The 22,500-nt window shown below is 46.8% G+C and overlaps 1 protein-coding gene across 15 annotated transcripts in view; it reads right to left on the bottom strand.

The window, feature by feature from the left end:
• Positions 1-22,500, bottom strand: part of kiaa0586 (KIAA0586 ortholog) — a 79,742-nt gene that overhangs the window by 1,138 nt on the left and 56,104 nt on the right. For 4 of the 15 annotated variants that reach the window (XM_081721086.1, XM_081721081.1, XM_081721082.1 and 1 more), the window contains 7 exons: positions 21,339-21,586; positions 21,110-21,186; positions 20,619-20,744; positions 19,690-19,879; positions 17,760-17,875; positions 17,483-17,588; positions 14,961-16,305 (listed from right to left, as the gene is read on the bottom strand). In XM_081721086.1, the coding sequence (XP_081577212.1) occupies positions 16,157-16,305; positions 17,483-17,588; positions 17,760-17,875; positions 19,690-19,879; positions 20,619-20,744; positions 21,110-21,186; positions 21,339-21,586 (1,012 nt within the window). In that variant the 3' untranslated portion in view covers positions 14,961-16,156. The other 11 variants (XM_081721084.1, XM_081721085.1, XM_081721080.1 and 8 more) reach the window with 9 other exon arrangements.

The following is a 22,500-nucleotide window of genomic DNA, read 5'->3' as shown; positions in this document are numbered from 1 at the left end:
AGCCTTGTGACAGTGCTGGCAGAACATTTGTACACATGAACAAAAGCAGCAGCAAAATGGGAAACGCCGCCTCCATATGCAAAAAACATGCCTACACCACTTCAGAAATGTGTAAAGCTCCAGCTTCAAGCCCTCAGATGAGGCACCTACAGTACACGACCACAAAAGAGGGAGCGAGCGAGAGGTTGCACTGCTTAAGACAGGGGCTGCAGGGAACAGGAGGTCCTCCAGGATCTTATCGCCTGCCTGTCTGTGCGGGTTTTGCATCTGTGGACAGAGTTCTGGACTTTCGTGTGGGAACCCCAGGGCCTCAAAACACTCCAGAAAAGAGAGAAGGATGCAGTACTCTGAGAGAGAAAGCAGGGGATGGGGTAGTTGGATCACTTGGAAACAAAACTTCTTTGAAGCCTGAAATACATGTAAACAGCCCTCAGCTATTCAGACTTGATAACGGTTCCTGAGGATCACTAAAACTGCAGGCAATAAAAAGTGCCACGAATATGTATTTAAAAAAAACCTTTACAGAGTCCAGAAGATATTCTGATTTTAGAAGAGCAACACAAAGTGTGAGAGGAGGGTGGGGGTGGGGGGAGAAAGCGTGTGTTGTCTGAAAGATTTCCTAGTATCTCTGCTTCAAAGGCAGGGGGGTCTCTTCCTCAGACAGCTGCTTGCCTCTCCTGCCAGCTCTGCCCTTTGTGCTGCTTCTCGTGGGGCTGCCACGATTCCCAGCTGCCTGCCAGCCGTTTGAAGCTCCAGAGTAAAGGCAGTGACTCATTGCCTATGTGGCCCTTAACAAATATTTACAGCCAAGCAAAACGATCCAAAACTGCATGGCCAAAACAACCAAGCTGGAGCAAGAGCACAGATACAGCTCAGCTCTCATGGTCCGATAATCGGTTCTTTGCTGCTGTACTAATGAGGAATGTTTATGGGCTGTTTGTGTTTTTGATGTTATAACATATGGAAAAGAACATTTATTTCAGTTCAGTCTTTGCCTTTACCAGAATTGCCAATGAATTTTTAAGATAAACTCTATTCAAAAAGCTTTTATTTGCAATGAAGGAAAATATTTCACAGGAGACACATTCTTTTGGAATGAGGGGAAATATTTACAGAAGACAGTGTCAAAAAATGGCAGTTTCAGATGCACCTGAAAGCTGAAGCTCATGGCAGTTCACCCAAAACTTTGCACTTGCAAACTACCTACATTAATATTTAAGAAAAGACATTCAAATGGGCCTTCCAAAAAAGAAAAAAAGAAAGTTTGTAAAGCCATACATACATAAGACGTTAATGTCTAGACAATTTTCAAAGTATAAAACATAAAAACTATAAACCAATATAAAAACTACATTAAAATGTTCTGTGGAACTGCTTTTGAAATGACACTGAAAACTTCTTTACTCACCCCCTATGCAATTCTGGCCTTGCACCCACTAATTTACAATTTCTAGGCACTGTCATTAACAAGTTAGCTCCAGCCCCCTGCTCTTTCAGTTTTAGTGAAAGATAACAAATGAGCTCCACTCAGTGAAGACGTCAGGAGGATAGGTGAGTGGGATAGCAGCTTCCTGTCTCTCCAGGTCCCTGTACATTCCCAAATAAGCCCCTGTCTGGAGATGAGGACACACTTCTCAACAGGATCTGCTTGCTAGCACAGCGTTAAATCTGTTCTCATGCTATGCTTCCAGCCGCTGTGAAACTCAAGGACAGCTTTGAAGTGGCAGTGCAAATATAGTGTAATGTGTGTTGGCACTTCATTTGAAATCTGGTAACAGCAAGATCAAAGATGCGAGATGGACGTAAATTCATTCAGCAGATTGCTGTCCAAGCACTGAAAGTCTGACACGCACACTTTCAGCCTCCAACAGGAGAGGCAGACAGTGAAAGATTTTCACGACTGGACATTGGGACATTGAGAGATATATCAAAATATAAACACTGAATAGACAGTGGTTAAAAAGTCATCCAACCTCCAACAGAGGCACAAGTGTGTACAAGCTGATTGAAAGAAGCCAGCACAGACCTGTCTGGGTATGTTTATTTTAGAGGTTGTCATTCAATCTGTCTCTCTTGTTCATATGCCGGCTGACATGAAAAGCATCTGACTATTTTTAGAGTCTCTTCCACTTATTCTGGAGCATTGATCCAAGTCCACGGGTCTTCTCTAGAACTCCACAAAAACAAAACAGGTCAAAATGGTTCAGGCTAGAGAAGAGGTGGAGAGAGGAGAAATGGAGACTGGTTTTGAGAGGGCCATCCACAGAGAGCCATCTATACCTTTCAGCACAACTTAAAAATGTTACACTTTAGCCAAAGACTTCTCAGCCAAAAGTCCCTAACTACTGGACAAGCGTGAGGGACCGGGGAGAGGAGCCAGGTGCAGTAGAAGCAGAGCTCTTCAAAGTGCCAAGACAAAAGAACAACAAGATTTAAAGATACAGGATGATGAATATCAGTACCATCTGGACATGTTCCAAACTGGTAGAGCACAAAAAGGATCCCATGCAAGTCTGCAACTTCGTTTAGTATCTGTATGTACAAAAGCATCCCCCCCCCCCAACAGAGACAAACACAGACAGTGAAGCGTTCTATAGCCATCTCTCCAAAGACACCTGCAAACACTTAGAAGAGTTCTCCACCCGGTCCCAAGCTTTCACAGCTGACAGATGAGCCCGACCCACCCCCACTCCGCTACCTCTCCTATATCTTACCCCTTTCCTTGGTCTTTCAGGGGGCTGAGGCACAAAACTGTTTGTTACTGCTCTTCGGAAGGTAAAACCTCTGGGAAGCTCTTTTAGAGATGTCTGACGGGCCTTTTATTTACTTGTTTATTAATTACCAGAGCTCAGGGGTGAGAGAGTAGTTAAATGGGCGACAAGCACCATGCCACTCTAAAACAACGAAACAAGGACGAGGTCACTGCCAGAAGGACTTTTGATGGAAAAACGGATGAAAACAATCAAGGCATAGCATCCATGTTGTTCAGTCTCCATCTCTAGGAGCAATTCTAGGAAAGGAGAACAAATAGGGGAAAACATGCCAGCCTGTTGACTGTTGTAACATTAAGCAGATCTGAAGGATTTTTTAAAATTACAAAGATTGTGACATATGCACAAAATTACAAATCTTTATATAAATAACAAAATTTGTCATCAAAACCTGCTCCTGAGGCTTGTCCAAAAAGTGAGAGTGCAACAGACCAGACCTGAAGAGGTCAGAGGTCCACCCTTCGTTTAACTAGACCTCCTCCTACACAGGGACAGGATTGCTGACCAAACAAAATACTTGCATACACACATACACACCTTTCACCTCCCCTAAGGCCGTGAGCAAGTCTAGCTCTGGGCAAACTGGAAACTAAGAAGGGTGAACATCTGAGTGTAGACTAAAAAGCAGGGCAATTGAGTGAGTGAGTGGAATTCTTCTACAGGCACATCATCCTCCCGTGAGCATTTAGCACAAAAGATCTGGAGAGTGAAGGCTCCACACTGTTTGACTGTAGGCCCCTGGTCAGAGAGCAGGCAGCTGTCAGACATGCCTCCTCCGTTGGAAGTGTTTATATGAGCAGGTCCCTGGTGGACCATGACCAAAGCTCTAGAGGAAGAAGAAAATAAAAACACTGTCCTGTCTCTTCTTTTCTTTGGTCAATGGTGCAAGCCCTCATAACCTCCAGCTCCCAGTTTCCTGTGCAGAAACCACAGAGCACAGGTGAACTCTTGGAGAACGGAGGCATCTGTTCCCATCCTGGCTGGCAGCATCAGGCAAGTAGGAGAGGCTGTTCAGGAGGTGAACACTGTAGTAGCCATCCAAACCAGTTTGAGCTGGTTCAAAGTCATTTAAATGTAAAAGTTAAAGTACAAGATTAAACAAAACAATAACACTGTTTATAAATCATGTAAGTGTCTGTGGTTGTGAGTTTATCCCTTCTGGTGTTGTATAGCACAACTATCTATTCTCAAAAAAAAAAACTGCAAACCCAAAAATCCACTGCCAAAAAAAACAAACAAGCAAACAAAAAAAAAACCAAAACACCCACACACCCACTTCAGTGCCTCTTTAATAATTTTAATGTCAGTGAGATGTCAGTGAAGGATTATTTCTTTGGAAATAATCCTGGGACAAGTTTAATGTATTGTTTTTTTCCCCCTGACAACACAAAAAGTACCGCTCCTTCCTCCTGATTGTGTATAATGTGGAGAAGCTCTCGGGGGAGAGGTGTGGTGGGCTTTCAAGGAGAAGGTGAAGAGAGGTCATCTTGGGAGTACTGGAAACCCTTCCAACTTCCTACCCCCTAAAGACAGATTAAGTCAATCAAAGACATCAATGGCTCTCTTAACTAATCCTTTTCTCCTCACTTGTTTACACCACTGATGGGTAAAACTGTATGGACTACTGATTGAGGCATTGTGTTGCAAAGCAACCACCCCCTCTGTTTTTGACCAGGCCCGACCTCTGGAACTGCAGGGAGCACAATACCAGAAGTGCTAATTGAAAGTCAGGGGTCATGACCTTTAGATAAGGAGGGGAGGTAGGCCCTCTAGCCCACCCTGCTCCCTAGAGAGGGGAGAGCTGGTGTCGGGCCCGAGCTCCGTGGGGGCCCGGGGTACGGCTTGGAGCCAGAGTCTCGCGGAAAGTCCCTTCAGTCCTGCAGAGCACCCACTGATAGAAGGATTGGTTTGTGTATGGAGGTTCAGCTGTGTGGGTGGAAAAGCCTATCAGCAGGGGGAAAGGAGGATTGGTATTCAGCCAGACCGAGCTTTCATCCACCCCTTCTACTAAACACAGCGCTCTCCTGTCCAGGGAGGGTTTGGGTGGGGAGTGAAAGAGACGGTCCCTCCGTGCTCCTTTCATGTGGAGCTGAAGTGGTGGAGGGGGTGCAGGCAGCACTGGTCTCAGAGAGAAAACAAGCGTGCGCAGGCGTTGGAGCTGGGCGAAGGGCCCCGGCCGTGCCCTCATAATGCGGGGTCAAGGAACAGAGAGGGGAGGGGGGCAGGCAGTCTGAGGCTCATGGCTGGAGGCAGTGGAGGGACAGAGATCTTATCCATCTTAATGGAGGGATTGAGCCCCTAGCCGTTCTTTAAAAAGTAAAGAGACCTGTAGCAGAGCAGCACACAGCGAGGGTCAGTCTCACCATGTCTTTTCAGTCATGCTATTTCTGGAGGGTGCAAGCCAGAAGCCTCCTGACAGCACAGAGCTTGGGAAAGCTGTAAAAAAATTAACCCCATGCAACTTAGCTAACTGACATTTAGGGTTGATATTTAGAGGGATAATGCAGTAATGAAGACATCTGTTGGATCAGTCACAATGAGCCCAGCCTGAGCAGGGGGCTTAGAAAGTGGCAACCAGAATGTGCTAGAAGACTCACCCCCACACCTGGCTCCCAGCAGGACAACCCATCTCTGCAGCCCAGGTTTTCTGAACTACAGCTCTGGCAATACGCTGCAATGGGATATTCAAATATAAAACTTTCCAGCCTTAATACCCAGCATGCTTGTTTAAAGAGCAGTCAAATGTGTTTAGCAGGAGTAAGGTAGCCAGGGGCTAAGGGGAAGTATTCCAGAGTAAGGCCACAGACAGTGTAGTCTGCTCCACTGCTTTGGACTAATGGTTATTTTTAGAGAAGTGGGTTATTTGTCCCAAGAGGACCTGAGGAACCTTCAGACACCGTGCTTCAGAAACAGATGGTGAAAAAAAGGAAAGAGTTCACATGGACCAGTTTCAAAAGAGGGCAAACACAGAGGTGAAATGATTGTGAAATCAGCTCTGCTCCAGAAATAAGGCACAGCTCTACTTTAAAGAACTAGGCTTCTCCGTGCCGGCTCCAGTGGGATGAGCCTTTCTGAGAGAGGTCATGGCCTGTTCTGGGCAGCCACACACTCAAAAGCAAGGACAAAGGCTCCGCACCTTTAAAACATATCTCCAGTGCAGACTAAGGAATTGTGTGTGTGAGTTTAGGTTGGATGATGGCTCTGCACTTGGATGGTGGAAATGAGCAAACTGTCTGAAATAATTCTGGCTGTGCGTCATTTGAGCCAACAGCTGAAAACTGAAAACAGTACTGTACACTAATCTCATTTCACCTTATGTGTGTTCTTTGTGTAGGGCCCCACAAGGGGGATGACTGCATGGGGAAATTAGAATCAATTCTTCTGCTGTATTAAAAAAGTAAACATGGAAAAAACAAAAAAACAAAAATGCAGGCCAGAAGGAACCATTTCTTCTGCTCTTGGTGGCAGTGGGAACTGTTCTCTCATAAGGTGGCGCTCTTCCATAGGGCTGCATATCCCAATAGCTCCCAGCGGCAGGGTGGATGTTCTCACCTCCCCTCCTTCTCCACACAACACGATGCTGGTACTAAACACATGCAGCTTTCCTAGGAACAATAGCCGCACCGCTGCAACACACAGCTTGTGTTTGTGTTCGTAGCGCTGCTCGGTTTTGTCTGTAGCAGATGAAGCTCAGGTATGAAGGGGCGCGGTTCCTCAGGGAATGTGAGTGAGCCGTAATCAGGGAGCCATGGGCAGGCTGCCGAGGAGCCTCGACCGCCTCCCAACACGAGAGCGCCTGTCTGGAGGGTTCTAATGATCAGGGAGGGAAAGGAGCAAGAGGTGGAGGAGACCATCTGCTCCTGACTCTCAGTTCCTTTGTGCAGCGATTAGTGTGAGATCGGCAGCGAGCAGAGTATGTGCGTGGGGTGGAGTGACAGAAAATTATGCACCTCCCTCAAAGTGCGGTGTAATCACTCCACCCCAGTTTTTCTTATTCCTGCTCCTTGCTCACAGTGCTCTGCAGCCCCTCATCTCTAACTCTGCTCCAGTGTCTCTAGTTCCCACTCCTCATTTACACTCAAGACAGATAAAAGGCTTGTTTTAATAATGCAATACACCTTGAAAGGCCAAGCATTACAGCCATTTTATCACAGCTATTGAGGTTTTAGGCACAAGGTGTAATGCTTTATTGAACTGAAGGAAACTTGCAGTAGGTTGCAAATGACTTTTTTTCGTCTAAAATTGTTTTAAACGTAAACAGAAATCCTTCGTGGATGCTAAGAAAACGCCTAGAGAACTCTAAGCGTGTAAAAACGTATGGTGCAACACAGTGCTGTTGTCATGCCTCGCGCTGGAGCATTACAGGAGCGATCTTTGAACAAGAGAAAACACCAATGCTCCAAGTTTATGGAAACCTGCTTCTCACACCAGTCTCAGGCCAATCTGCGATTCTCCTCGTCTTGCACACTCTCAGTTCATACTGCTCACACATTCTGGCACTGAGGGTTCACTTAACCCTGTATAACCCCCTGAACAGGAGCCTCTGACTTGTGTTATGAAAGGACCTGGTAAAACTGAAGAGAGCATGAGAACACTCTGCAGACTCAGAACATGAACATACACAAGTCATATAAAAAGCATCAACAAACACACACACCTACATCCAAAGGGATCTGAACAAATACATACGTGCACAGGTTCTCAGAATTCACAAACAGGTCCTCAGAAAACCATTTGGCACTAAATTTAGTGTAGGAGGCCTAGTTTGTAGCCTTTGTGTCTCTTTGGAAATATATGCAAAAAGAAGATGGATAGCCAGCATGTATGAAATACATAGCCACTTCATTTACAGAAGGAGTAAGGTGTGAATGTTGCAATATTAGGAACATTCATAATGAAACCATATTCAAAATGCCTGAATATCTTTAACCTGCAGCAACAGAGGAACTGAAGGTGTTATAGAAGATTAAAAACTACTTAATCAACTGAAGTGTAATACACATTCACTACAGATGACAATGTGATTATGAGCTCTATTCTATACTGTATGAGTTTAGTGCAGGGGCACCTCATGGCCTTGATGATCAAAGACGACTATTTGTCTTGGATAAAATCCCACTGGCATCGCTGCAAATTCTTTAAAAAGCTAATACCCAAGTGTTTTCAGGTGGTGGAGTAGGGCAAAATGTGAAGGGGGGGGGGGGGGGGGTTATCTGACTCAATGCAAAGGCAGTCAATTGTTATTAATAAACAACAGATGAGGACAGAAGTGAGGGTGGGTCATGGGTGGGTCATGGTATGGTTGGACATAATGCAGTAGGGTTATGGTGTGGTTGGTGGATGTCTGGTGGTGTGGTTAGTAGCTGATGATATGGGCTGGTGATGTGATTAGTGGCTGGGTGATAGTGTGATTAGTAGCTGATGGTATGGGGGGTGGGCGGGTGGTGGGTGGGCGATGGTGTGGTTAGTAGCTGATGGTATGGCCGGTGGGCGGGTGACTGGTAGCTGATGGTATGGGTTGGTGATGTGATTAGTGGCTGGGTGATAGTGTGATTAGTAGCTGATGGTATGGGTGGTGGGCGGGCGATGGTGTGGTTAGTAGCTGATGGTATGGCCGGTGGGCGGGTGACTGGTAGCTGATGGTATGGGCTGGTGATGTGATTAGTGGCTGGGTGATAGTGTGATTAGTAGCTGATGGTATGGGGGTGGGCGATGGTGTGGTTAGTAGCTGATGGTATGGCCGGTGGGCGGGTGACTGGTAGCTGATGGTATGGGTTGGTGATGTGATTAGTGGGTGGGTGATGTGGTTGGTAGCTGATGATATGGGTTGGTGATGGTGCGGTTAGAGGGTGGGTGATGCTGTGTCTAGTCCTATGCTCCTCAGGCACTGCTGGAGAGCCGGGAACATGTGACAGCACTGATTGATTCAAGATGCTGATGTGAGTTCTGGAGAAGCAGAGCATAGGCTGGGCTCTGATGAGGGCTCAGAGACTGCTTCTCACCACACAGACAGGGGAACAGCATTAACAGGGGGAGACTATATCTAAATGAGAGAGGGAAAGCGAGAGAAAGGGAATAAATGTCTGCGTGTTTGTATCAGAGAATACGAATGTCTGAGAGTGTGTGTGTGTGAGTGAAAGAGATGTATGTGTGTTAGAGTGTGAGGGGCAGGGGGGATGATGGGGATGATGGGGAATGCTGGCTGGCAATGAGAGCAGGTCTGATAGAAACCAGATGCGGGAGGGAGAATGAGAGAAACAGGGCTGCTCAGGACAAAAGAAAAACACAGTGCTGGTGAAAGGACTCGCCATTCTCTCAGTCCACAAACACACCATCTCATCTGATAGTAACCTTACAACTACTAAAGCTACTGACCTTAAAACTACTACGCTTAACCAACCCTGGTGTCCTGGATTGCCTACATTTTGCTGGTCATACTGATTTGTTCCCTTGTGCCATCATTGCCAAAGTTAGAACAGCAATCTACAACAGAGGCAGTAGTCTAGAATGGAGATCACCCTCCTCTAGCACTTTAAAGACTCTTCATTCCATAATAACATCATAAAAACATTTTTCTTTTACCTCTCCTTACCTCAGGCTGACACAATTCTTTCCATTTAGTGTAATGGAACAGTTTGCAACCTTTGGAAGACTGGTGTTCCAAAACAGAACATTGTCTTTTATTTTCTTTGCTTTTTCAAAATTATTTTTGATCTGATAAGCTACAAGCCAGCTGTGTCTTCTGCACATCTGTGTAATGAGTAAAGATTGCCAGCATTAAAACACACAGTGATTATGGGAGAACTGAACTGAATGGGAGTAAACCTTAATTCTATGACTGGCATTTTACCACTTGTGAAACTGCTGACGCGAAGGAGCCGGTGTCTTGGTAAATAACAGAGTTAGAAAGTAAAGGCCTTATGAATTTATATTATTTCACTGATTGCTCCCTTTAGTGATGAAGGCGTGGAGCTTAGTGCTCCTGAATCATGACGCACATCTGTCAGCATGTCCAGGCAGGAGGACTGCAGTGTCGGGGCAGCTCCACTTCAAACACAGCCCATGCTACACCCTCTCTGTCCCTCGGACAGCTGAAACTAGAGAGCTTCCATTAAAGCCCCCCATCGTCCACCTGTGAAAGCGGAGCTGGGCCCTTCTGCCGCGTGGCTCGGCACGGCAGATCAAAGTCTGTGCTCCGGGGCCGACTCTCCCCCGTGTGCCCTCTCCTGCTTGCCCCCAGGTGAAGAACGCGGGGTTAAGAGGTGAAGGCTGGCGTGAGCCACCAGATGCGCTGCCAGAGCCAGGGATATCCTGGTGTCCCGCACCCTCCTGCTGTCTGCGGGACCATCTGTGTGGAAATTCTTATCTCTGCACGGCGGCATGAGAGACCCAAACTCACCACTGTCTGCGTATGCCTATAGACTGAGACTGGTGATCGTGCATGTTTTGGGAGGTACTGGTGGAGTGTGGTGGTGTTCATGGTTGGGTGAAGCTTTCTGGTATCATCACTAACTAAAGAAACTGGTTGGTGGTTGCACTTCTGCAACTTCCCATACAGCACTGCCCTGAAATCCAGTACTCGGCCCCTGGATCTCAACATATATTGGGGAGGATCAACGGTTAGAATCTCCAGGACGTTTTTACACCAAGAATGGCACAAAAATTCATGCATAAACTCAAAGTGAATTAAAATGAGGGCAGGGGCATGCGCTGTGTTAGGCTGCAGACACAGTCAAAACATGGAGCACATTAGTTTACAGTGATTTTTAATTGCCGATGGCAAAAAATGAGGGTAGAACACTGTGGCTCTTCTGATCACAGTGAGATGGCCATTTGCCTTTAAGACCTTTAAGGCGCAGCATGGACATTCAGTACAACACTAAACTGTGATAAATGAGGAAATAGTGATCCAGCAGTTAACAAATGGCATCACAAATGGCAGAATATGATTCTTTTCCCATTTGCATGGTGGTGCTTAAGCTATTAGGTTGTGGTGCTATCTGTCCAAACGTTGCAAAGGGCCGAACCCAAGAACTTCAAATGCGCTGAATTCCGAACAGAGGCAATAAAGTGGTGAACGTGTTCTGGAAGAATAATGTGGAGTGGCTGACACTCCATTTTGCATGCTTTACCAGGACCCTCCCCAAACACCCCCCCAGGCAGCTGCTCTGAGACAGGCAGGGTAGTACAGCTGGACAGGTTGTCACTGGCTTCTCACACGTTTTACAGGAGATGACCACACAGGGGGCACAGTAGCAACACAACTGAAAAGAAGACTTACACTGAACTGGCAGTTTAATATCAATGCTACAGTGTAAGACTTAATATAGAATAGGATAAGACACTAAATGCAATTGTGTTTGCAAGCATTTAAAAGTATTTAAAGAGAGGTCTGTGTGGTTTATAGGTGTCCCTGCATGTCACCCTTCTGGTTTAAAGCTTCTGCAGCTGCTGCCACAATTAAGCCCACTCTGCTCAAATCAGACTTCAACAGATCTACTAGTGATGCAGCTAACAAAGCAATAAAAAACAAGCAAAAACACACAGACACACACACACACACACACACACACGCGTGCACACACATGCACGCACACACGCACGCCTGTCCACCAGTAAAATCCACCATTAAATTTTCACAATTTATCAAAAAGAATTTGCTCAGTTGTCTGAACTCCTCATTGTAGAGGAGTTAGACTTTTGAACTCTCTTCTTACTGCTCTCCTGAGTCTCTCTGCCTTCTCTGGAATGGGGTACAGTGGCACAGCCTTGCAGGCATTTCCAATATATATCATTTGCATTCAACAGTAAAATGGACACCATATGACGATTACGGGCAGGGCTGAAGCCTGTATGGTGGGCTGCGAGGAGACGAATTGTGTGCCAGTTTGAACCCAACACATAATGAATGTTTGATTACATTACATTTGGTACTCTTCCTATTAGAGGTACATCTACACGTTTACGGACACATTACACAACAGCAGCGTATTCATGACTGTACAAGCCTTCTGCAGGGATCAGTGCTGCTGGCCTGGAGGCCTGAAGTGTGGCGTGAAATCGCTCTGCAATGCCTGTAGTTGAGGAGGAGGTGAAAACTCAACGGAGCGCAACAGCAAACTAAGACTTAGCCAGCCACGTCTCCGCAAGTCATATCCGGACACCAACTCACCGTGCTACAGGAGACCCCTACACACACCCCACCCGGCGTGGTGTTCTCACCACACTGTCAAAACATGCTTTTAAGGAGCTAACAACCAGTACAGAAGGCAGCCGTGGTCCATGTGAGAGGTGGACTGACATGCGCATACACAGCATCCCTGCTGAATGAGGGTTAGTCATTTCTCTTTGTTTACTCTGGGTCCACAGAACTAGTCTGGCCATGTCACTCAGCAACCAGAGGGACTGAGTGACATTCACTCCTCACTTTCTCTGGTTTTTATCACTTCTCTCCTTGTTCTTGTACTCCTTCCTCTCTCTCTTTTTTTTCTCCCTCTCTCACACACACACACACTCACTTTTTGCAAGTCTTTCTTAATCCCTTTGATCTTTTTTCTCCCTAAGCAAATTGCAACATATAAGATTTGCAGGTGCAGACTAAGCTTTTGTAAAAGATTTTTTATCAAAGTCCTGAGAGGACAGACCTCAACACCCTCATATTCTGTAATGCTGGATTTAGTAAAATTTCAGTTTAGTCACTACATCCCTTTGGATGGGTTTGAACAGAAAATTACTAATGTGCCACAGGTGGTGTGTAGCTGCTTTGCTTTGCAAGTGGTTTTACAGAGAAGCATCATGAGCTGGTCAGTCTCACCAGAGAGATCTCCAGTGGCTCTTCTTGGTAAAATAAATGCTGTGAACAGATTTGTCTACCATAATGGTTCTCATGTGAGCGCTACAGGAAGAGCTACAGGGACAGTTACAGGGTGCAGCTGGGTTTAGTGAGGATACACTCCAACACACCAGTCTGCATATTTGCACTGCTCATGCCAAGCAAAATATAACAAAGTTCATCATAATTTTTAAACATCAAAGCATCATATGGAGATTTTATGTTTGATCCAGCTTAAGTAATGTTTCATAAAACTACAATAAGGAAACAAACAAGCAAAAAACTAAATCCGGCCTTCAGTAAGAACTGAGAATGAGGGATTCTGCTTTTTTCTATATTGTCATAAATGAATATCTATGGATTTTACTTAAAATGAAGCAAAGAAAATATCTGAACACTAATTTTTTTTTTTCTGTATATGCCCGAGTTCCTTCACTGTTGTCTTGAGGATGAGAAGACCTCTCAACACAACTTCCCCCATGCATGCTCACCTGGCCAGGAGAACACTCAGTGATATGGGCCATAGGTACCAAAACAGAAAGAATTTCACATTACTTCGAAGCAGGTTCCAGAACCTTCCTCCATGACATAACTGTCTATCTCTTTACATAACCCTTGGATACAGGGTATGGAGAGGCTCTGTTGAAACGAAACTCTGCCACTAGTTTCTCTTCAGGACTGTTTACTCTGCGTGTTGTTTCAGAGCCTTTAGGTCATGAATTTCATCCCCAGCACTGGAGCTGCCGGTGGGAGGGGAGTACTGGCCAGCAAGTCCAGTTTGGCCCAACTTCACTTTGCTGTGTTGTTCTGCTGGATTTGATTATTGTTCCTGGACTTCCTGCGCTAATAAGAGAACAGAGCTGTCCCTGTCTCTCAGTCCAGCCATGGTGTCGCCCTGTCTTCAGCTTGGTCACACAGGAACCAGGTCCCAGGCAGTGTTGACAAACGCGTGCCAAAGCTGTCAGCAGCTGCATCCAGCCTGCCACACGAGGGGATGTGTCCCATGGGATTTCAAACATGAATCACGTTAAGGGATTATGCAAGACGTTTAATGGCTACTAATGGCAGGCCCCTGCTGGTGTCGACCAGCAACCTTCAGGGAGGTCTAGGGTCAGTCAGAGCCACAGCCGTCCACCACCAGGTTCAAGTGTATGCAACTCAAAGGTCATCAAACTTTTGCCTGCAGCCTCGGAAAGAGGCGTTACATTAAACTAATGTACTCGAGTGGTCAGCCTTTGGCCACAAACTGGGTAGCAGGTATCCATCTTGGCCCATGTAAATAATCTGTTCTCAGCTTTGTTTTAAAAGGACATCCCTGAGTGGATCTGAGAGCCTGTCTCTGCTCAGGCCTCCTTTGTTAATGTACGACGTCGCCAGGAACCGAGCAGAAAACACCGTCAGGTCGCCTCTGTGCAGGGGGAAGATGAGAGACTGGCGGTCCCGCTCATGAGATGCACAGGGGACCGGAGGTTTTGCGTCATGTTTGCGGCAAGGTATTTAAAAAACAATCAAACATCAACAACAATATTCTGCTCCACAGCCTGGTACCATTTAGTCAAGTCTGCATAATTTTACATGAATAATAAAATCTGTAACATTAGCTATAAAAGCCATGTAATCTACTTTATTAAAAATTAGGCTCCAGGCCAGAGACACAGGCGAGCAGCACAGGCAGGCCAGAGACACAGGCGAGCAGCACAGGCAGGCCAGAGACACAGGAGAGCAGCACATGCAGGCCAGAGACACAGGAGAGCAGCACATGCAGGCCAGAGACACAGGAGAGCAGCACAGGCAGGCCAGAGACACAGGAGAGCAGCACATGCAGGCCAGAGACACAGGCGAGCAGCACAGGCAGGCCAGAGACACAGGAGAGCAGCACATGCAGGCCAGAGACACAGGAGAGCAGCACATGCAGGCCAGAGACACAGGAGAGCAGCACAGGCAGGCCAGAGACACAGGAGAGCAGCACAGGCAGGCCATGTCAGCCCAAGACAGACAGCAGCATAGATCATCAGCTCTCAATGAACTCAGTGGCCCAGCACAGCTTGGGAGCTCTTTAGCCACGCAGCTCTACAGAGAAGACCGTGTGTGTGTGGGCAGGGGGGTAACCCCTTCCTTTCTTCCTACTCCACACTCAATGCCTGTATTTCACTCGGATCAGCCACTCACATCAGTCCAGTAAGGCGCCGGGGTCCTCTCTCATTCACAGATGACAAAAATTCATGTTTCATGTCTTGGTATAGACAAGAACATATAAATCACCTGACTGACCAGCCATTATATTATTCAGTCACATTATAAAAATAAAGCAACAGTAGTAAAGATGATAGTGAAACAGTGAATGGTTACAAAATATTGTCAATATTTGAGCCCTTGCAATAAAAATCATATATCAGCTATTTTCCCTTTTTGTGTAATCAGATATTTCGGTTTTTGTACAATTTTTACAAATAAATTACATTAAAATTCTAAATATGCTTTATTTAGAGTTCCCTTACATCATTCATGCATTTAAAAGAAAACTTGCAATACTTTACATTGTTTTTATTTTGTAGAATAAAAGGGCTAATTTATGGATCATAGAAATACTTTTCATTTAGCAACTTACAGCCAATAAACATAATTTTTCCATTACAAAAATCACTGTTGGTGATCTAATCATAATTTTCCAAAAAACCTCTAATTTTTAAGGTCTATTTTTGATATATGAAAAGTGTAAATGTGAAACTCTTTGAGAACTGTACCAACTGATGCTTGTATGATGGTGGTGGGTCATTTACAGAGTACCGACATACAAGCACCTTTAATTTACAAGCAGAACTGGGGAAGTTAAACAGAAGGGCCTTTGAGTCTCTCTCTGTTTACCACTCAGAGAGAAAGAAAGAGCTATCTGAGAACACAGCTGTACGACCAGTACATCCAGGCCAAATCTTGTCCTCACTGGGTGTGCACGGAGCACACTGCCAGCCTTTCTTACCGAACAGGCAGAGGAGAGCAGCCTGCACACACTGCTGCTCCACAGACTCCGCCTGTCCCAGCAGTTTTGTCCGGACAAGCTGCGTGACTAAACAGGTTCAGACCCGCGTGTTTACAGTACAGAGCAGGAGCGTGAAATCCAGCAAAGGCTCCAGGTGATGGACAGCGGAAAACAGTAAATAAAACCATATTCCCAGTCATGTGTTATAGAAACATGATGCAAATGCTGTGACATTACAATGGAGATCTCTGTGGAGCTTTATAGCTATAGCACTTCTCCAGCGTCCTGTCCAGTGCATTGGTGATGGAGTAGAATCCTTGTAACAGCACTGTGCCTTCCCTTCGCAGAAACGGCACTCACTTTAGCGTGCATGTACACACGCCGCTGCAGGAGAGGTGGAGCCATGTCCACGGAGGCACTGAAATGCAGGTGGAGCACACCGCCTTCACTGTTGCGTCAAAAATCACACCGACAAGAGACGGTGAAAATACCTTCAGAGCAAATGCAGTGTCCCCCGAAACCGTTCCTGCTGCACCATCCGACCTGTCACGTCCACTGCAGCTGTACTCCTCATCACTAATTAATCCAGCAGGGCAGGTCGCTCCTCATCAGACAAATGCCTTTATACGGTAGCACATTCAAACCGCTACATGTCAGAGCAGTCAGAGGTGGGGCAGAAAACACTGAAGGATGTTTTGGACGTTCATCTATTTCAGAGATGCGTTCTGTAAGGTGTCATCAGAGTGGGGAGAGATTATAGAGTGTTTGGTCTGAGCGCCGTCTATCTAACCCCAAATCCCACAAGCTCCCCCCAGGCGGCCCTGAGTGTGCAAGATAGATGAACTCACAACTCTCGTTGCCTGGTTCTAATACCACATGACTCACCGGCACCCTGCGTCCAGGTCGACCCCTCTGATGCACGAGCCGCATATATTGACTCACACAAAGGCAGCAAAGATCACACGGATGGCTCCGCACGCAGGTGTTCCAATCGCCTAGTTTTATTAACCGTGCCGACCAAATAGAGCAACCAGTCTCGCGGCTGGTAACGTTCCATTCATACGTGAAAACAAAAAATCATATTAAACAATGGTGGTCGTGTTACTACAGAGGGTTGAGAAATACAAACAATAGGAAGCTCTGAGGTCATCAAACAAAACGGTGCTGTATGTGTAAATGAAAAGAGTATATCTGAGAGGTAAAGCCTTCGGCCTGTTCCAGCCTCCACGCCTGCTGGGCTGACCGGAGCAGCGATGAGGGACAATGTCCTGTGTCAGCTCAGCTCTGTCAGGCCCACAGGACAAAGAGAAAGGGAAAGAGTGCAAGACGCACAGACACACTGCCCTCTACTGGATACAAAAGGGAACTGTGCACATTCTCTCTCCAGGTCTGCCAGACAGGGTCGTCTTTCACAGCACCAAGAGGAAAAGGGAACCTTGGCTGAGGTTATTAACGTAAGCTTATGTTGATGGGGATTTGACTGGAGAGAGTTACAGTGTGAATACCTCACCCGGAGCCAGACCAGACCCAGCACACAGCAGATAATATGACTCACTCATTACTTAGAGCTCAGCAGATGTGTACGAGTGTGCTACGTCAGCATCAACTGACAAATTTCAGATCACACATTCCACTATATTCATCTGGGCAGTAAATACAGTAGATTATACTTATTGAGTGTTTACTGTCTGACCCATAGGCTTCTCGCATGGCCTCAGTATTAACCGCTTCAACGGCGCTATAACTGAAGCCCTATAAAACAACCCCACGTGACAGTGATGCGGCAGAACGACGCAGCAACAGCAGCAGTAGTTCCAGCCCCACGTTCCCAGTTTTGATAGAGCCTGAGGCTGGATGGGTTGCCAGTGCTGGGCAGCGCCCGTGCGGGTGCGCAGTGTGTACCTGTCTCCAGCTGGGGTTGGCACTGCTTCACCAGGATCAGAGCAGGTCCGCGGGGAGGGACACAGGAGGCAGGAGACACAGTGAGGGGAAGCGACGCTAGCACGCACTGGATGGAAGAGGGATTACACGGGAACAAAGAAGGAGGAACGCAGAGTTGAACAGGAGACGCAGTGTTCCTGCCCCGGCATAATCCCCCCCCCACACACACACACACTCCCTCCCATACAGGCACACTCACTCCCCCATGTGCACACAGTGTGCAATAATATTGACATGCCTGTTGGTGTGTAGAGTCTCCTGGCTGAGGGGGAGGTGTATCTGAAGTCTGTGTGTGCTCCTCTGTTGGCTTGACGTTGACCGGCAGCCCACTATCCTCAGCCGGGGTGACTTGCCCTGGTTTCCACGGAAACACCAACACATCAGCCAAAACCAGTGCAGCTCCAGTGAAGTAAATGGATTAGCAAAATGAAACCAGCATTTCTTCCACTGAGGATGCCGACTCATTCATGAACGCATTAAACGAGGAACAACAGAAGAGAGCTGACAGCATGTGGCAGAAAGGCGTTACTTCACCTCAAAGCAGGCAAACACACGAGCTCTCAACACTACCATGCTGACGGAGAGTGCCGAGACAGGCAGGGCCAGACTCGATACGCCTCTCCGCTGCTGGCGAACGTGGGGCTTACGAAGGACTTGTCGGCGTTTGACAGCAGGACTGTCCTGACTGAGACTCCGCAGTGCAGAGAGCACCCCAGCTCCGAATTCACCACCAATCAAATGATGCTCTTCCATTTTTACCGCTTCATTAAGGCTTTTTTCCCCTCTTCTGCCTAGGCAGGGATGGTCTCTAAGCAACACTGAGGTTCTTTTTACCATGAGTAGAGCAGCCTCTGTCTAATGTATGTATTGCTTTAGGCCAACACAGGAAGAGGCTGGGAACGCAGTGTCGGCACTCTGTTAAGCTGCACTCATAACTTACACACAGTGTCCAAACGCTTATGAACACCCCTCAGAAATACTGATAGCATGCAGGCAGAAATAGGGGTCAGCCTCAAATATGCGCAAACACACACAGACTGAGCCCTTTATACTGAGAGCTGCCTGAACTGAGAGACCTGAAAAGGGAGAGCCACCTCTGCGCACAGGCAAAACTGAGCTAAACAGAGTTAAAGAGAGGTAAAAGCGGACAGTTAAACAGAGTTAAAGAGATGAAAAACTGCACAGAGTTAGAACAAAGTTACAGAGAAGTAAAACTGCACAGAGGTAAACAGTTAAAGAGTTGCAGATAAAAGAGAGAAAACTAGAGTTGAACAGAAAGGTGAAATTGCACAGTTAAACAGAGTTGAGAGAAAAAACTGCAGTTAAACAATTATACTGCACAGACCTAACACAGCAAGCTTAAAAGAGGTAAAATTGCACATAGTTAAACAGGAGTAAAACAGATGTAAAACTGCAAAACATATAAAATGCCTCCACTGACCAAACCTGCACAGGCGGCACTCATCTGTAAATACATCTTTCATTTGTAGCTGATAAAACACAGTGAGCTGGGGGTTATGAAAGGGCCGTTAAGCGAAAACGTCCCGCTGGAGGGAGGTTGCAGTTGGCTGGCGTTCATGCAGCCTGGAAGAGGATGCTGGGAGCACAGGGAATGGTTCTTTCCTCCAACCTCCCTCAGCAAGCATGCTGATGGACTATCCAGACAAGCTGGCCTCCCCTTGGTCAATCAGAGCGCTCCTGTTCTCTCTCTCTCTCTCTCTCTCTCTCACACACACACACACACACACAGATGCGCACGCACACACACACACACACACACACACACACACACACACACACACACACACACACACGGCCATAAAAACACACTACTGCACAAACATCTCTGTTCCCTCTTACCGTATAAGGGGTGAGTGAGAGGCATGCCCCGTTAGAAGCAGGCCCTGCGAGAGCCACATACAGAGTCTGGAGGGGCAGGCAGCCACAAACCTCACAGCACCAGCCATGGTTGCATGAATAACAGCATGAGAACGCGAGGACAAACGCAGGGCGCCGTGTGCGGTGAGCCGCTCGTACGCGACTTCCCACTGCACATTCGGACGCTAACACGAATGGCCAGATTACTTCCATTATTGATGACAAAGGCTTTTATATTTTGATGTGTGCTTGTGTATTTATATATGTAGAATGTGTATGTGTGTGCGTACCTGTGAACTGAGTGAGCAGTTGTCCAGGCGAGTTAAGGGTTGTGTGGGGAGACTGCTCCACGCTATCCTGGCCACTTGGCTCTGTCGGTAAGAGGGAGTGTCCGGTCACCACTCTCTGCTGCAGTGTGGTCAGTAGGGGGCGCTGGCCCTCACTCAACTCCCCACTGCTCTCCTCATCCCAACAGCCCTGCTAGAGTACAACCGTGTCACTGCTACTGCACAACACAACGCAGCTGAATACCTTCTAGTCAGCGGTACAGCCAGGCTTTCCACGATGACTCCTTGACGTTATCTGTGTGGTGGTGTGTGGTGCTAGTGACCCCTACTGTTAGGAAAGGGTACTGCAACAAATAAAGCAGGCCAAAGCCGTGTATTACCTAGCGGTCAAACTGATCAAATTCTCATGGGTTGAACTCTACATTCACTCCTGGCTTAGTTAAATCTTTGCTCAAGTGGCTATTGAATATGGCAATAATGTATTGCCTTTTTTTTTTTTTGCATACAATATTGTGTGTTGCGTTAGAAACTCAGTGGTGAAGCACTGATGTGATATGATTAAATACAGACCTGATTTATTTTCAACAAAATTATTTTGACATATTATTTTGGCATGTTGGACCATGAGTGCCTTGGTGCATTGAGACACTGAGAGAATGCTAATCTGAGGTTTTTGGAGTTTTTCATTTAAGATGTTTAAGCACACAAAGCAAGACCACTGGATTTCTTAGAGCTCCTTTATGTGATGCAGCCTGTGGTGATACCAGTATAGCAAACGCCAATACTGCAATAACATTAATACATTACATGTTGTGCCGCCCTATTACCTGAGGAGAGCCGTGAATTCACACAAACACTTGACAAGCTTTTCTTCCACTGTTCATCTGGTGCTAAGTCAACAGACCGTGACAACAGCCACGTGCGGGTTATACCTCTGGTTGCTGTGATTGGCTGGCTGGGCCCTGCTCCATCCTGGCCAGCAAAGAGAGGACAGGGTCGTGGTTGGCAGGGACAAGAGGCCTTCTAATCACCTGACCTTCACTGGGCGGGTCGTAGTCCTAACAACAACAATGTTCCACATCCAATCAGTGAGTCTGTTTGAGCATGCAAAGCCCTGTTCACCCTCATTTGTTCTACTTTCCTACAGGCTAATCTTTATAAAATAATTCCACTAGTCAGGTACCATTGGCACCGCAAGTTCTGTGTATTCACAACTGTTTCCATTTGACTACACACTGGCTTTCAGGCATCAGACTGTTCGAGCATGTCTTCGCCTAATTACAACATGCTTGTAAATTCATTCCATTTCATCTCATCTCAACACGTCGGCCACCCGGAGGCCCTCAGCATGTCTCTGCTGGTGCTGAGAAAAAACACACGAGGCAGTGCCAGTCTGTTGACGGACGTGATTTAAGATATTCACCATATCATGGACGCCGTGCAGAGAGCTGTTGAAGCTCGTCAGGGGGTTGGGCAGAGCGAGGCCCTCCTCCTCCAGAGCTGGGGACACAACACACATCAGTGGGCTCTTCACAGGCGTTTACACGGGCCAGCACGTGCGGATGAAGCTTTACAGCAGTGGTCAGCATGGCAACTTTAATAACGTGACCAGAGTCTGAATGACTGTGTGTGTGTGACAGACTGCCTAGTACCTCTGATTACAGCCATTTGTCCAGAGCTGAGAAGCACCTCTCCTTCAGAGATGTGTCTGGCAGCGGTCTCCGTCTCTGTGAGGGTGGGACTGGACCAGGAGCTGCTGTCATCCCCAGACAGAGACTCAGGTGGAGCAGGTGGAGGCTCTTCCTCCACAGCTGATGGAAGCCTTTGTGGTTCAGGAGGAACAGGAAAGGACGGCAGTATGACTGCCTCCACCTCCTCCTCATGGGCTACTGATAATACACTGTTGTGGGGCGAGAGAAAACGGGTGGAGGGACATCAATAGAAAGAGACAGGGAGACAAAAGGGGCACACAGAAAGAGAGGAGGGGAAGAGAGAGAGAGAGACAGGGAGGAGAGGATGAGAGAGAGAGAGACAGGGAGGAGGGGAGGAGAGAGAGAGAGAGACAGGGAGGAGAGGATGAGAGAGAGAGAGACAGGGAGGAGGGGAGGAGAGAGAGAGAGAGACGGAGGAGGGGAGGAGAGAGAGAGAGAGACAGGGAGGAGGGGAGGAGAGAGAGAGAGAGAGACAGGGAGGAGGAGGAGGAGGAGAGAGAGAAATGGGCAGTTATTGTGCGTTTGCAATTATAACCCATCTAATAACATGCACAGCGTTGGCCATCCTCTACGCCTTTATCGAGTTCCTGGCTACAGGTCAGCTCTGGTCGGGTATTTTGAGACATTGGGATCTACATTATTCTTTTACACTGAGCTGCTGTCAAATATCAAGAAGCTTAAGAGAAATATAAGTGTCTCTTAGTGGCTCCTTCAAAACTCCCATTTTCTTCATTTTCTATAAATGTGGCCACCAGGGGGCACTGTGGTTTCAATTATTTTTCCACTTTGTCAGTTTTCTCCAATACGCTTTCATCTGTTAACACATTCCATTAAAATCCCCTTTTTCCAGATTATCATATTTAGGAAAAGAATCCTAAAACAAAGGAACATCCACATTAGGAGTCTTAGTTTTCATTTTGTGTAAGCTCAGCTGCCTGCTATTCCAGGGTGATGTTTATTAGGCTTCTTAGAACAATGCAGCTCTAACACCATGAAGATGTTAATCGTATTAAAGGCAGAGCTGATCCCACAACAAAACGTCCTCTTTTGAGGCGTTTCATAAATATGGGTGATGTTAGTAGAACTTGCATCAGCCAGATTA

Source organism: Electrophorus electricus, chromosome 10, assembly GCF_041902795.1.
Source record: "Electrophorus electricus isolate QZ-2024a chromosome 10, ASM4190279v1, whole genome shotgun sequence".
Taxonomy (NCBI): domain Eukaryota; kingdom Metazoa; phylum Chordata; class Actinopteri; order Gymnotiformes; family Gymnotidae; genus Electrophorus; species Electrophorus electricus.
This window is presented reverse-complemented; position numbering and strand designations above follow the sequence as displayed.